The sequence below is a fragment of the Pipistrellus hanaki genome, assembly GCF_964339955.1.
Source record: "Pipistrellus hanaki genome assembly, chromosome: 3".
Lineage (NCBI taxonomy): Eukaryota > Metazoa > Chordata > Mammalia > Chiroptera > Vespertilionidae > Pipistrellus > Pipistrellus hanaki.
In genome coordinates, this window is record NC_140505.1 from 151,071,116 (window position 1) to 151,086,307 (window position 15,192).

A 15,192-nucleotide genomic window follows, 5' to 3' on the forward strand; every position below is an offset into this window, starting at 1 on the left:
AGCCCATGCAAGGCGGGGTTGGGCAAGGTGCACAGCAGCAGCGCTCTCTAAGCTGAGGAGGCAGCCGTGGTGGGAGGCAGCAGGGGCGGTGGGCGCAGAGGGACAGGAGTGCAGGGCAAGGCGCACAGCAGTGGTGGCAGCGTGTGTGGCCTCAGAGACAGGGGCGGAGGTGGCTGTGGGTGCAGTGGGGCAGGCGGGGCAGGCGGGACAGGAGGGTGCGCCCCACCCATTCTGCCTGCCCCGCCCTGGCTGCTGCAGCAAGAGAAGTGGGAGTGGCAGGAGGGAACTCATCAGGCAGAGGCTTTAAGCTTGGCCAGGGGCTGCTCACCAAGCAGAAGCTTTAAGCTTGGGAAGGGGCCGAGCATCTGATGGGAGAGGTGGGGGTCCCCTTCCCAAGCCTAAAGCCTGGGGCAGAGGCTTTAGGATTGGGAAGGGGCCGAGCCTGAGATCAGAGTTTCTGGGCGGGGGCTGGGGGGTTGACAACCCCTTCCCAAGCCTAAACCCTGGGGCGGAGGCTTTAGGCTTAAGAAGGAGCCGAGCCTGCAAAGGGAGATGAGGGTGGAGAACCCCTTCCCAAGTCTAAACCTGGGGCCCAGCCTGCGATCAGAGGTGCCGGGTGTGGAGGAACCTCTTTCCAAGCCTAAACCCTGGGGGCAGAGGAGGCTTTTGGCTTGGGAAGGGGCTGAGCTTGGGATTGGAGGGAAGGGGAAAAATATCAATGGAAACATATCTTCAGGTGAGGATAAGAGGGAAAAATAAAGAAATGTCATATCCACCCTAACTGGTTTGGCTCATTGGATAGAGTATCAGCCTGCAGACTCAAGGGTTTCCAGGTTCAATTCCGGTCAAGGGCATGAACCTTGGTTATGGGCACATACCCAGTAGGGAGTGTGCAGGAGGCAGCTAATCGATGTTTCTCTCTCATTGATGTTTCTCTCTATCCCTCTCCCTTCCTCTCTGTAAAAAATCAATAAAAAATATATTTTTTTTGAAAAAGAAAAAGAAATGTCATATCTTATGAAAGACACATCTTAAAAATGCTTAAAGAAAGTTGTCGTTTTTCATGGTGAAGGGACTGGAGTCCATGTTGATGAAAATACCTTGGCAGCTATGGTGACTGGCAGTGGCTGCAGCAGTGGGGTGATAGGGCTGGCGCCTTCCCCTGATCAGCCAGGTCACCTCAAGCAAAGGGAGGCCAGACTGTGACTTAGGTCCACTCCCAATGCTTAAGCCATCTGTAGGACATCCCCTGAGGGCTCCCAGTATGTGAGAGGGGGCAGGCTGGTAGGCTGAGGAACCCCTCCCCAGTGCACGAATTTTGTGCACCGGGCCCCTAGTTATATACATAAATGTAAGTTACATCTTCACAGTGAATTAAATATTTGTCATCATAAGGTTCTCAGGAAGGGGGAGAATTCCCCAATTCTGCCCTACTTTACTGGTAGTTCTATGGCTGGACTAGTAATAAAATAATGAAGTTGATAAAGCATTAGATCAACAAGAGAAAAACCAATTTGACATGTCGGAATGGGGTAATCACCACAATGCGATGCTCAGATAATAAAATGAGGCTCAAAGAGATGGTTAAAGGGGGCACCCTTGTATACTTTTTAGAAAGAATGAACTTGTGAAGAATTGACAGGACAAAAAAATAAAATGTTAGTGCTCACTAGAAAGGAATCTAAGGAAGGTTGGGGTATCCATTATGAAGAATTTAAACAAATTAGAAAAGAGGCAGAATATTTAATTAGACAGACTTATAAATTAGACAGACAAGTTGTTTAACTCTGGCAACAAGGGGTTGTTTTCCGGTGCAGGGAGGACACCTGTCACAGGGAAGATTTAGTTCCTGAATCCCAGAACACAGGGAGGGGAAGGTTCCCTTCCGGCACTGGCCCCTTGTCCAGTAACTTTAATTCAAAGTAATCAATATGCCGTAGCAGGACATTTCGGGGTGCACTGCCTAGGGCCTCAAAAAAGTGGTCCTGCTTATTTTGGTAATGATGTCTACCGTAAAGTGCATTTTGTCTCAGGTAGCTGCCTTGGCTTCATTTTAGTTGTTACGTGTGCATGTACGTGTATGATTGTGTGTATGTTTCTATTATTTCCTTTTCAATATTCATGTATTCTTATAATTTAGATGTATCTTATAGTGTACAGATGGACTTAGTTTTTATCATCTGAAAATCATGTCTTATTTCATTTATTTACATCTATTGTAAGCACTGGTATATTAATATCTATATCATATTTTTATGTCCGATTTTTTTCCATGTTTTGACTTCACTCATTTGTTTTCATTTGGATTAAAAATATTTTATGAGTCCCTTTTTTCTCACCAACTAGTTTGGACTGTATAGATTCTACTTATAAGTGCATTTCTTTTTTCAATAAATAGTCAAGCCCTTTGTATGCAGGCTTTGCCTTCATGGATGTGAAAGGCCTACTGTTGAGTCAAAAGCTACACTCAAATTTTGGACTGCACAGTAGTTGACAGCCCTAACCCCTGGTTGTTCAAGAGTTAGCTGAACTCTGTTCATAGTCTTTTAGCTGTTACTCTAGAGATGACAATACATATATATTAATATTTATCAGAATCTAAATCTTTTTTTTCTTTTTTTTATAGGAGGTGCTCTTTTTCTTCTTTTTTTAAACGTATCTTTATTGTTCAAAGTATTTCAGATGTCCCCCTTTTTATATCTTTGCCCTCTTCCTAGCTAATTCTTCTTTGCATGTGACTTGCCTGGGAATTAATTACATGATTTCATGGGCATGATCTCATTTTACCCTCATCCCTCGAGAAAAGGTGGCTACAGCACTCTTGCCATTTTCCGGATGAGGAAACTGGTTCTCTGGCCACTTGGGTGACTTGGTCTGGTCCACCAACCTAGTAAATGCTGAATCTGAAATTTAGGCCAAAGTCTCTCTATCTCTAAATGTGGAATTCTTCTCACTGGTTCCTTTTGGGACATTTTTTTAAATTTTTTTTTTTTTAAAGTGACTCTTTAGGTAAGTTTTAATAATTGAGTAATAATGGCAGCATTGACTAAATGAACACAGAGCATCCAAATGAAATTTTATTAAAGGGGATGGTCTTCATTTGAATGTACAAGTTCCTTTTCTATTTCTTTTTAGGCATACTTTGTTTAACCTGAGTTGTAGTTTTTCATCAAAGAAGCTCACATCCTGAAGTATAATAAGAAACTTATCTCTTCTCCAGGTCCATCCACGCTGTCACAAAGAGTAAAATTTTCTTCCTTTTTAAAGCAGAATAGTATTCCATTGTGTAGATGTACCACAGCTTTTTATCCACTCCATCTGTTGATGGACACAGGCTGTTTCCAAATCTTGACTATTATAAATAACGCTGCAATGAGCGCAGAAATACACATATTCTTTTGAATTAGTGTTTTGGGTTGCTTTGGATAAATTCCCAGAAGTGGAATTTTAGTGAAATAAGCCAGTCAGAGAAAGATAAGTATCATATGATTTCACTCATAAGTGGAATTTAGTGAACAAACTTAACTACCAAGCAAAATAGAAACAGTCTCATAGAGAACAGGCAGTCTTCTCGCGGCGGGGGTGGGGAGGGGGGGTGAGCAAAATGGAAGAAAAGGAATTCATGGATATGAACAACAATGTGTGGTGATTGTGGCAGGGAAGGGAAGTGGATGGAGGTGTAATAGGGCAAGAGGCTAAGGTGATGGGGGAAAAATAAAGAAAAAGGAAAGGAGGAAGGGAGGGAGGGAGGAAGAGAGGGAGAATGGGAGGGAAGGAGGGAGGGAGGAAGGAAAGGAGGAAGGAAGGGAGGGAGAAAGAGAAGAAAAGAGAAGAAAAGAAAGAAAGAAAAAAGAAAACATCTCTTTCTAAAAACAGTTACTTAAGTCAAAATAACAATGTTCTTATTCATCTGTCTGAAACCAGATTTTCTGGTTCAATCCTTTGACAAAGATATATGTGTCTGGTGATTGGCAGCAGAAATCCAGCTGCATCGTATGGCCAGATAACCCTTTTTTGCCTATAAGTATCTTCTATCTGTAGTTGCCTAATTACTCTGACATAGGCCCCATCTGCACTACACTCTGTATAACAGGAAAGCAAAGTACTGACAGCGTGAGACAATCAATTTGCAAAACATTCCCTCCAAGGGCTTCCACTGTGGTAAAGTACCTTTCCACCGAATACACCAGAGGTACGTTCTCTAGGAGGGGGATGAAATAAGCTCACCTTCCCAAGATAAGTGCACATGTGATTCCTCTGCCTCCAATGCTTAATTCCACTCTGAATGGCTCTGCTGAAATATCAACACAGGGTGTGTGTGTGTGTGTGTGTGTGTGTGTGTGTGTGTGTGTGAAAGAGAGAGAGAGAGAGAGAGAGAGAGAGAGAGAGAGAGAGAGAGAGAGAGAGAGAGAGAGAGAGAGAGAGATTCTCCTGGATTTTCTACTCTCTGGCCAAGTATTGATAGATGCATTTTCTACTCTCCTGTAGTACATCTATCACAGCATTTATCACCTGGTTTGTATTTTCATAAATAAAAGGGGATAGCAGCCTCCTCCTCTGGGTGGTCAGAGGAGCAAATGTGGGGAAGCTCAGGGCAGAGGGACCCACAGAAGGTTCTCCATGTTAGTTTTCAAGACTCTGATGGCCACGCAGAGTCTCGTGGAGGCCAAGCAGCAGCCCCCAGGACCCAGATGCTGAGACTCCTTCCCGTTCCCTGTTCTTAGTCCTGGGCGGAGATTCCCCCAAGCAACGACTCCCAAGAAACCACACAGGGGGAGGAGGGTGCAGGAGAAGCAGGCTCTGCTCACCCCTCACACTTGCTCAGGCTGCAGGCCTTTGCTTCTTGCCTGTGAGCCAAGGTATTAGGAACCCTCTGAATGCCATAAGGCAGTGGTTCTCAACCTTTCTAATGCCATAACCCTTCATGTTGTGATGACCCCCAGCCATAAAATTATTTTCGTTGCTACTTCATAACTGTCGTGACCCACAGGTTGAGAACCGCTAGCAAGGTCGCCTAAGACCATCGGAAAACCCAGATATTTACATTACGATTCATAGCAGTAGCAAAATTATAATTATGAAGTAGCAATGAAAATAATTTTATGGCTGGGGGTCACCACAGCATGAGGAACTGTATTAAAGGATCGCAGCATTAGAAAGGTTGAGAACCACTGCTAAGGAATAGGGAAAATTCAAGTATCTGTGTACCGTCAGCAGCCAGATTCTGAACGCTATTGGAAGCCAGGGCACCCAGAGTGGGAAACCAGCCAGAATGGAGCACGAGGAATTCCATTCTCCCGAGTGATTAGTGATCATGGTTTGAGATTTTACTGTATTGCTGACGGCTCCCATGAAAAATGCTCCCTTTCCCAGGCCGCGTTAGGCTGTCTGCAGTGATGTATTACATCGAGATGAAGAGTCCCAAAGGTTTGGGGCTTTATCTCTTCTCCGTATCTGAACATTTGTACGCTCACCATCTTTTTTTGCTACTTCTGCTGTGTTTCATCAATTTCTGTCTTACTCTCTCACTACAAAGTTGATTGTAGTTAACATGGTTCACGCATAATCAATAGCACTTGCCAGGGTTAGATGAAGGGCTCCGTTTTGTTTTGTTTTTTAAACGCAAAACTTTCCCGAAAACATCTTTTCTTGTTAAAAATAAATGCTTATGTGTTGATAGTGATGAGCAGATTATTTTAAGGCTCTGATCAGGAACATGTTTAAATCACGGTGCCTGTTTGCTTTTGCGTATTTTTTTTTTTTAACTCAGCTGCTATAAAATTGTATTCTTTGTTCCAGTATTTAAGAGTAAACAATTCTTTTAAAAAATATTTTGTGCATCTCTTCAGAGGCAGATGCAAGGAGACAGGAACATCCCCAGAGCTCAGCCCCCACCACCCTGAGCCTCCTCAGCAAAGTCTGGAGCGGGAACCCCAGGAGCTGCAGAAGCGGGGAGAGGAGGAACTGGACACAGCCCCCTCTCCAGGGGGTCAAGGGCAACACCCAGCTGCTTATCAGCAACAGGAAGCTGGTGGGGAGGCTTTTGACAGGCACAGCAACATGTTGACTAATGAGTTTGCCAACTACTGCCCTAGACTCTGGATTCCAATAATTACAGGCTGTTGTTCCTTGTGATTAAGCCCTAAGGCTGTGGTCGGCAAACTCATTAGTCAACGGAGCCAAATAGCAACAGTACAACCATTGAAATTGAAATTTCTTTTGAGAGCCAAATTTTTTAAGCTTAAACTCCTTCTAACGCCACTTCTTCAAAATAGACTTGCCCAGGCCATGGTATTTTGTGGAAGAGCCACACTCAAGGGGCCAAAGAGCTGCATGTGGCTCGCGAGCCGCAATTTGCGGACCATGGTCAGCTAGGGCACGGGAAGGAGGTCCCTCAGAGAGGCAAGAAGTCCAACCAGTCAACACAGACAGCTGCATCTCCGATTTCCTGCGCCAGGACTCTGCATCGTGGTGCTGTGGAAGCGCTCACCGCTGGCAAGCAGGGGCTTCCTCCCTGCTGCCAACTCTCACTTCCCCACCCCGCACAGGAGAACAATAAAATCCTGTATTTTTTCCAGTGAAAAAAATTTCGTGAGAACTTAAAAATAGAACATATCATGCCCATCACGTTTTATCCTGGATTCCTGAAAACTAGTTGTATTATAGAAAATGGATTAAATCTTCAAAAGAAAACTTCAGTTAACACTTCCTAGAGTGGATTGTCCCACACACGGATTACATACTAAGTTTCACATTAGATAGATTCCAGACCCTACATGTGAAAAAATGAAACCTTATCACAAACTTTTCACAAACAGGCTTTAAAAAATGTTTATTATTCCACATAAATACAATGTTCATTTATATATTTCACCATAATTGTCTTTTGTAAAAAACAAAACAAAAAACAAACAAAACATTGCATATAAATACAAAATTACTATGAGGAATTTCACAGGTACAAACAGCTCCATCATTTCTGACTTGTTAAAACAATATCACAAATTAAAACATAGGTCCCTTTGAAAAGTAGAGTCTTTCAAGGTCAAGAATTTGATTGCCCTTCATTTCATAAAACAGATGAAGACATGAACTGCCAGTTACAAAATAGCCACAGGAAAGCAGATAAAGCATAGGGAACATAATCGATCATATTGAGATCACTACGTATGGTGCCAGTTGGGGTACTGGAAATATCAAGGGCAACACTGTGTAAAGTGTATGATTGTCTAACCACTAAGTTGTATACCTAAAACCGATACAAAATAAAATTTTACAAAAGAGCTTGATTACCCTTACTATAAACAAATCTAGTCTCCATATAATAAAATGCCAGTCAGTCCTGAAAATACTAAATAGATGAATAATCCAACCATAGGGAATTGCTTGCAATTATTTACCAAATCTTCCTATTTAAAGCAGAAATGACAAATTGTTACCTATATATTTGGCCCCAATACTCCTATTACAGGACGATATTTTAAAAATGTATGCATAATTTAGAAAACTACTTTAGGAAGTACCCATCACAGCTAATGCTCCTTTCTTCTTCAGCAAACTAAAGAGTGTTGTATACTAGGCCCCAAGGTCTGGGTGGAAATTGTAAGATTCTACAGTTCTGAAAGCGTTATTCTACAGTTCTGAAAACATACATTTTTGAATGATGTAGGATTTGCAGGGCCAAAAATTTTAAAAAGAGATGAGTAGAAACAGTCGCAATTGGGGAGTGGTCTAGCTTAGCACTGAGAACCACAATAAAAGCATGGAACTATCACTGGAAAGACTGAACATTGCATTTACATGTTATAAAATTCAGGGCATCCACATTCAAAGATAGGGTACCAAAGGAGGAAAAGACAGAGGGTGGATATGAGGGCTTTGGCAGTATGTGACATTTTCCATCAGTACATTTTGTGGTTTCATGCCACATTCATTCAGGTGGAGTAAAGTTGTAAGATGCATTATTTGCATCAGCAACCAATTGGCTTTCATTACAATATAGGATTCTATTAGTGCAAATGCATTGACTATTTACAAGCAAATATGATAACTGCATTTAAAAGCAATCTTGAAAGAATGTATTATATGAGAAACTGTCCTAATATTTTTAATCTACTTTACAGAAAATCTGGAAAGTAATCAAGGAATAGTCTTGTTTTAAGCACATAATGTAAAATTAAGTTTACCTCCATTATGGGTAACAAAACAAAAAAGTTTTACATGTTGTAAATTTTGGTATAAGTGCTGCAATGGAGTACTTTTAATAGATTTTCTTTCATTACTTAATTCATAAAATTAACTAGGATATATAGGGATTATAATTTTACACTTTAAATAGATCTTTTTCAATGGTAACCAATATTACAATATTTACCTTTAAAATAAAGCATATAAACATTCCTTCATATACAGATGAGCTACTTCAAAGAGTGGGAATACCCTTTTCATATGTAAACATTTTTTAAAGTATTTACAAGAGAAGAGAATAATTTTCCCATCCAAAGTTAAAAATGTGTGTGATATCCCTCTTATTCAACAGTTATTCTTCTCATTCTTTCAGCTAATTCTTGTCTCACCTCAATATGTTTTTCTAAATTTTGCACTTCGTGTGGAAGATTGATGTCCCAAATAGACAAGCAAGATTGTAATTCTAAAAAGATGAAAAAATGAAGTAATGTCTCAAAGATGTGCCATAAGGTATTTTTATTTTAACTTCATTAATTTATATTCAGTTACTTTGGACAAATGCATATATAGAAATATACCTCTATATAATTACTAAATTATTGCTGTTTATATATAAAGATTCAATTTGGGAAATGTTTTTTAAAAATTGTTAAAATAACAACTAAATCTTTAAAAAGAATGTGGACCTCAAATAACATAACATATAATTTTCTGAAAGAAATAGAGCTTTTCAAACACTGTTAAAAATCAAATGGATAGGTAAGATGCAAGGAAAAATGTCCACATTTAGTTTAAGTTTGGGGTAGGTCTAATTTTATAACAGCTGATATCTCTACTTTGTCATAAAATAAATACTTAACACCCCTAAATCACTGAAAATTAATTTTGAAGATTTGTGTTTAAATTAATTGCATTATACAGAAGCTATCAATTAAAAATGCTTAGAGTCTTATAGCATATGTATTACTTACTATAAATGTATAAAGCACATATTATAATCATCCATATCATCACACTATGTTTAGAAAACAATATCCTATTAAACATTACCTTTTTGGTGTTGCATATCTTCAGTACCTTTCCAGGTATATCCCAAAACCAACATGGCATTTTTAAGGCTTCCTTTAAAAAAAAAAAAAAAAAAAGAGTAGTTTTCTGTTAAAAAAAAAATGTAAGTTGGACTAAAAATGTACATTTCAAATTTTAAGACACAAAACCTTGGAATTTAATTTACGTTTTACTTTTTCAGAGACACCTAATTATATTTAATAAAAAGCTCTACAGGAAGACAGGAAACTCTTTAAAGTTAGACAAGTTGTGATCTACCCCTCTCTATAACATGTATTAATTGTGTGGACCTGAGAAAATAGCTTAACCTTTCTGCAAAAGGTGTTTAATATTTATACATTACCCCTTCTCCAAAAGTTCTGTTACATAAGGTTGTGTGTGTGTGGAAATATTTTTTGTAAAGCACTGGCCAAATGGGAAGCATCTGGATGGACAGAGGCATGATACTCTCACAAAACCATTCTCCTCCTCCAGTCATTCATTAACTTATTCAACAAATAGTCACCAAAAGTCCCCTATGTCTGAGGCCTAGGCCAGGCCCTGGGAATAAAAGGGTGAACAAACACATGCAAATCCAACCCACAGGAGTTTATGTTCTAATGAGGAGATTAGTTACTAATTTGTAACTAAGTTAACTCAGCAGAAAATGAAAAACCTTCAGGCAGTAGGAAGCATGGTATTTAAGATGGACCAAACATTATTCTAGACCAGAAAGAGCTGGGAGGAATGTGGCAAATGATGTAGGCTAGAGAGGTGAGTGAAGCCAGATCATGCTCTATCTTGTATGTTACATTTAAATTTGTCTTTATTTTAAAAATTAATTTAAAAATCAATTAAACCCATTGAAATCCTACAAATTTTTGTGTGATAAACCCACAAAAGATTGAGGTTCCCTAAAATCTCAGTAGGAAACAACCTTGACGGATCCCAAAGAACACACAAATTAAATTAGAGGATATAGCCACCTGGTAGGAGTAAGATTAGAGAGCAGCTCACTACAGACCACATGCTCTGTTTGGTGACTTGTGTCCTGACAATTACCAATTGCTAGCAGCACCTTATTCTAAAGATGGGGAAGAGGAACACTTGTCTCTCCTTAATAAATTCCTGTAAAACAATTTACTATGTTCTTCACCCTATCAAACAGTTTATTGCTTATTTGCCAAAGTGACACAAATTCTACTTTTATAGAACTTAACCCCATAATGTTATTTTTATGATCAACTTTGTACATATAACTAATAGTATTATTTTAAATCAAACAATTAGTGAATAGCAGACAATGAAATGTGATTATTTATGCAGAACATATTTTTCATGCACCAACATGATTTCATCATATTTAAGGAAAGATACAGTCTTGAGTAAAACATCATGATTTGTCAATATTTGTAGAATGAGGAAGGAGTTCAGCATATCTTGTTACAACAATATAAACTCATTTATAGAATGAAAAGCCAGAGTTCTTTAACAAGGGGTGGGAAGCTTAAACTATCATAAAAATAAACATTTGCTTTCGTTTCTTTGATCAAAAGTAAAAAATACTCAGTGTTGTCCATTTCCCATGTTACCTTCTGCATAAAGAAAAAGAGGAAGTAAAACCCAGGCTTGTGTGCTCTTGCAATAATCTGCTTCTCTTATGGGGCAGAGAGAAGTTTCCTAAATGACCCTATTAAAAATGTTTCCTTAATGACCCTATTAAAAATGTTTCTTTAAAGACCCTATTCATGTGCCTCAGCCCTATGCTTCACTACATGAACTTCTGAGACACTTCAAGTGACACTGGAAAGTGAAGGGAAAACTTAAAGATCAATGTATTTCATAGTCTTAGAGATCATGAGAATAATCCAAAGGAAAGACACGTGCCTAACTGCGCTGTCATCATGACTCGGACAGAGTCACAGAAGTCGTTAATTACACGGATAAGCCTGAGAGTCGAAAGGTCAAGGAGTAGCATGTAGCCTCCCCCGGTTCCAATCCAGAGAGCCGTGTTCTTCTGCAGGCAGAGAGTTTTCACCCTCCCCGAGTAAGACATATTGTTTTTGGACTCCTTGTTCACTCTCACCATTTCCTCCCTAAAACCATAAAGAAAGTATGCATTAATGGTTTTTCAGTGATTAAGTGATACAACAGATAGGTCTATATAGATATATACAAATATGTAATATTTTAAGTTATGAATACAGAACAGTAGACATTATATTTCATTAACATTATACACAACTAATTTTGCTTTATACTGAATACAACCAGGCCATATTTTTCTACTTGAAGGAAAAGTTATCCAACAGAACACAATTGCCTCTTAACTTCAAGAAATTTTGAACTCAATAAGATAAATACTTATAAATAAAAATCCAGTTACAAAAAGAATACATTTTTCCCAATAAGAAAAAAACATTACTTTCAAAAGCTTTCCATGAAGTATAAAAGCCTCAAAGAAAAATAAAATTATAATCATTTATATGTAAAAGATATCAATACAAACCACTCATTTTCCCCCTGAGCTAACGAATAAGTCATCACAAAAATGAGGTAACAGAAATAAAAGAATCCTAATAATTTTGGAACTTCAGGTGGTAAGAGATCCTTTATCAGGCAGAACTGTCAGCATTTCTGCACAAAAATCTCCTCCCAAACAGGGGAAAAGCTGTAAGATAAGAAGATCCTAGGAAAGAAAACTTTGAGGTCTCCTTTCATGGGCATAGGGTCTAATTTAAGTGTTCTTCAGAGTATAAAAATGTATTCAGTAAAAATAAACCAAAAGTAGAACGTGGCTACCAAATCAGGCTGGTGAGAGTCCTACTTCTTTGCAATAGCAACAAAGGATGTGTTTGATGTCAAGTCTGAGGTTGTCTGCACTCGCTCGGTGTCTCAGACTGAGATCTGGCTCTCGGGCTCGGGTTTGGTCCTCCCTCTGTAGTTAGTGCATTGGTCAGTCCAGTGTGCCCTTCTCCCCCATATTTTTGTATTATTTTGTGACCTTTTACTTAAAAACACAGTATTTGGGGACCAATAGTCTAATTATAAGAAATATTAAATCTATAATTCTACAGCCAGCAATGAATACAGTATAGTCATTTTTAATAATATACTATTTTTTCATTAGAGGGTATTGTCTAATACCTTGAAGAAATCATAAATATTATGCTCCTATTTTTTTCCCCCCAAAAATGAAATTTGCTGGATTCTAAGACATGGTGCTGAGAAGCATGAACAATTTTATTTCTGGGTGTTTTGTTTTGTTTTTCCTTTTAACTTTCCATTTAGAGATAGAAAGGAAGAAAAGTAAGTCATACTTGCCCCATCTATAAAATTTGAAGTCTAAAGACAAGACAACTCTTACCGGCATAAAATAACCAATGACCTTGGACCTATAGTCACCAATAATATATTGTACACTTAAAATTTTGTTAAGAGGTGGATCTTGTGTACCTCCTGCAACAACATAAAATTTAGGGAAAGAAAATCCCAATGAATTTACTTTAAAAAGTGCGCACAGTCTATTAGTTCACAGAGTTTTTCCGTTTTCTTATCCCACACTTCCACAAACGGGCTGTTTTTCTTAGCAACGTAGAGAGCCCTGTCCACCACCACGGCTATGATGTTGGAGTCACTGAGAGCTGCATAAGTAAACCTAGAGGGGGGGAAAAGAAGGTCACTACTATTCATTTTCCTTCTATTTTAACATGAAATGTGACCCTGAATGAGTTCTTCATGCACGTAAAATGTTAACAGCATTTTGAAGAAGAAACAGGCTAATGTATTGGCAGGTTTTTTTGTTTTTTAACTTTTCTAATATGAACTAAATATATACCTTGCTAAGGTACTTATTTTTGGTCATTTTGTACTTTTCACTTGATAATAACATAAATTAAAGATCATAATTAATGTTTATTTCTGGTTTTAATTTTAATCTTATCTTGTTCTTTCTTTAATGTTTTTTTTTTTTATTTATTTCAGAGAAGAAGGAAGAGGAAAAGACAGGTAGAAACATCATTGATGAGAGAATCATTGACCATCTGCCTCTTGCACACCCACTACTGCGGATTGAGCCCATAACCCAGGTATGTGCCATGAACAGGAATCGAACTGTGACCTTCTGGTTCATAGGTTGATGGTCAACCACTAAGCCACACCAGCCAGAGCTTATCTTATTCTTTATAGAATTTTATGCTGCCCAAATATCCAAAACATCATAGTTTCTAAAAGAAATATCATCATATATCAGTGACTTTATGATGTGGCAAGAAAATTCCATTGTCAAAAATTGTTAGCCATCTATACCTAGAGTTATAAAACGTTAAGATGTTAAAATAAATTTTAATGGCAACATCTGCAAATATTAAAGTAAAAGGTATCTTTGCATCAACAAAGCCAGTCAAGTTATAAGGGGGGGGGGGGGGGAATCCATATCTTTCCCCCTTTGAAAATAAAGAAGAATGACAAGTATTTTTAAAATATCAATTTTTCAACATATGACATTTGGCATTTTACATATTTTGCAAACAGATTGGCTAACATAGGCTCCATCTGTATTGGCAAACTTCTAGTTAGCCTTTGGGGCTTAACTTAAATGTCAGCTCCTAGGAAATTCTTCCCTGACCTATAAAAATAAATTAATCATTCTTTTTTCCATACTAGTATAGGCATAATATTACAGGTCTTATCTATTTACTGGAGGCCCAGTGCACAAAATTTGTGCACAGGGCGGGGGCAGGGAGGAAGGATGTCCCTAAGCCTGGCCTGCACGCTCTCCAATCCAGGACCCTTTGGGGGATGTCTGAATGCCAATTTAGACATCCTCCTTGCAATCCAGGACCACTGGCTTTTAACCACTCACCTGCCTGCTTGCCTAATACCCCCAACTGCTCTCTCCTGCTGGCCTGGTCACTCCCAATGGCCCTCCCCTGCCAGCCTGATCTTGCCCTCAACAGACCTCTCCTGCCAGCCTGATCTTGCCCCCAACAACCCTCCCCTGCTAGCCTGGTTGCCCCCAATAGACTTCCCCTGCTGGCCTAATCTCGCCCCCAACTGCCCTCCCCTGTATACCAGTTTGCCCCTAACCATCTGCCAGCCTGATCTTGCACTTAACTGCTCTCCCCTGCTGACCTGATTGCCCCTAACTGCCTCTGCCTCTGCCCCCACCACCATGGCTTTGTCCAGAAGGAAGTCGGACATCTGGAAGATGGCTGGTCGACCTGGTCTAATTAGTATATTACCCTATTATTAGTATAGATATAAAAGCCTTAAGCAACTGGCCAGTAGCTATGATGTGCAATGACCACCAGGGGGCAGATGCTCCAACTGATAGCTATGACATGCACTGACCACCAGGGGGCAGACGCTCAATGCAGGAGCTGCTGAGCTGTGGTGACTTGGCAGCTGTGATTCTCTGGTAACACACCTGGAACCAGAGTAAAAAGCCCGATTCCAAGGTGCGTCACCCAAGAACCACCCTCTCACAATCTGGGACCCCTCGGGAGATGTTGGAGAGCCAGTTTTGGCCTGATCTCCACAGGCCAGGCTGAGGGATCCCACTGGTGGATGAATCCGTGCACGCACTGGGCCTCTAGTTAAATATAAAATTATATTTATTAGTGTGTCCCTGACACTAAATTGTATATGTAAATGCTTCAGGGCAAGGACCATGTCTTTTCTAGAAGCTCTTTCTGTAATTTTTTGTTTAGTCCTCCAAACATGCCTATAAGATAAAATATATTAGAGTCCTCAGGTAAGAGGGGACTGGAGATGTGAGAGGTTCTTGTCCAACTTCACATAACCAATACACGGCAAAGCCAATATCTGAACTATGATTGAAGTTCTTATCTACTGCTCTACACTGCTTCTCACTGAGAAATGTAATAAACAAGAACCAACTTCAATGATTCAGTTAAAACACAACTTTCAAATTGAAACAAGATTTATATTTTATTT

General features: G+C 39.3%; 1 protein-coding gene across 4 annotated transcripts in view; it reads right to left on the reverse strand.

Annotated features, from left to right (window-relative positions):
• Positions 1 to 6,507: 6,507 nt before the first annotated feature.
• Positions 6,508 to 15,192, reverse strand: part of LRRK2 (leucine rich repeat kinase 2) — a 120,784-nt gene continuing 112,099 nt past the window's right edge. For 2 of the 4 annotated variants that reach the window (XM_084877800.1, XM_084877798.1), the window contains exons 48-51: positions 12,740 to 12,892; positions 11,122 to 11,330; positions 9,238 to 9,309; positions 6,508 to 8,650 (exon numbers count right to left, since the gene is read on the reverse strand). In XM_084877800.1, coding sequence (XP_084733926.1) covers positions 8,529 to 8,650; positions 9,238 to 9,309; positions 11,122 to 11,330; positions 12,740 to 12,892 — 556 coding nt within the window. In that variant the 3' untranslated portion in view covers positions 6,508 to 8,528. Of the gene's footprint in view, positions 8,651 to 9,237; positions 9,310 to 11,117; positions 11,331 to 12,739; positions 12,893 to 15,192 lie in introns of all 4 variants that reach the window. The other 2 variants (XM_084877799.1, XM_084877797.1) reach the window with 1 other exon arrangement.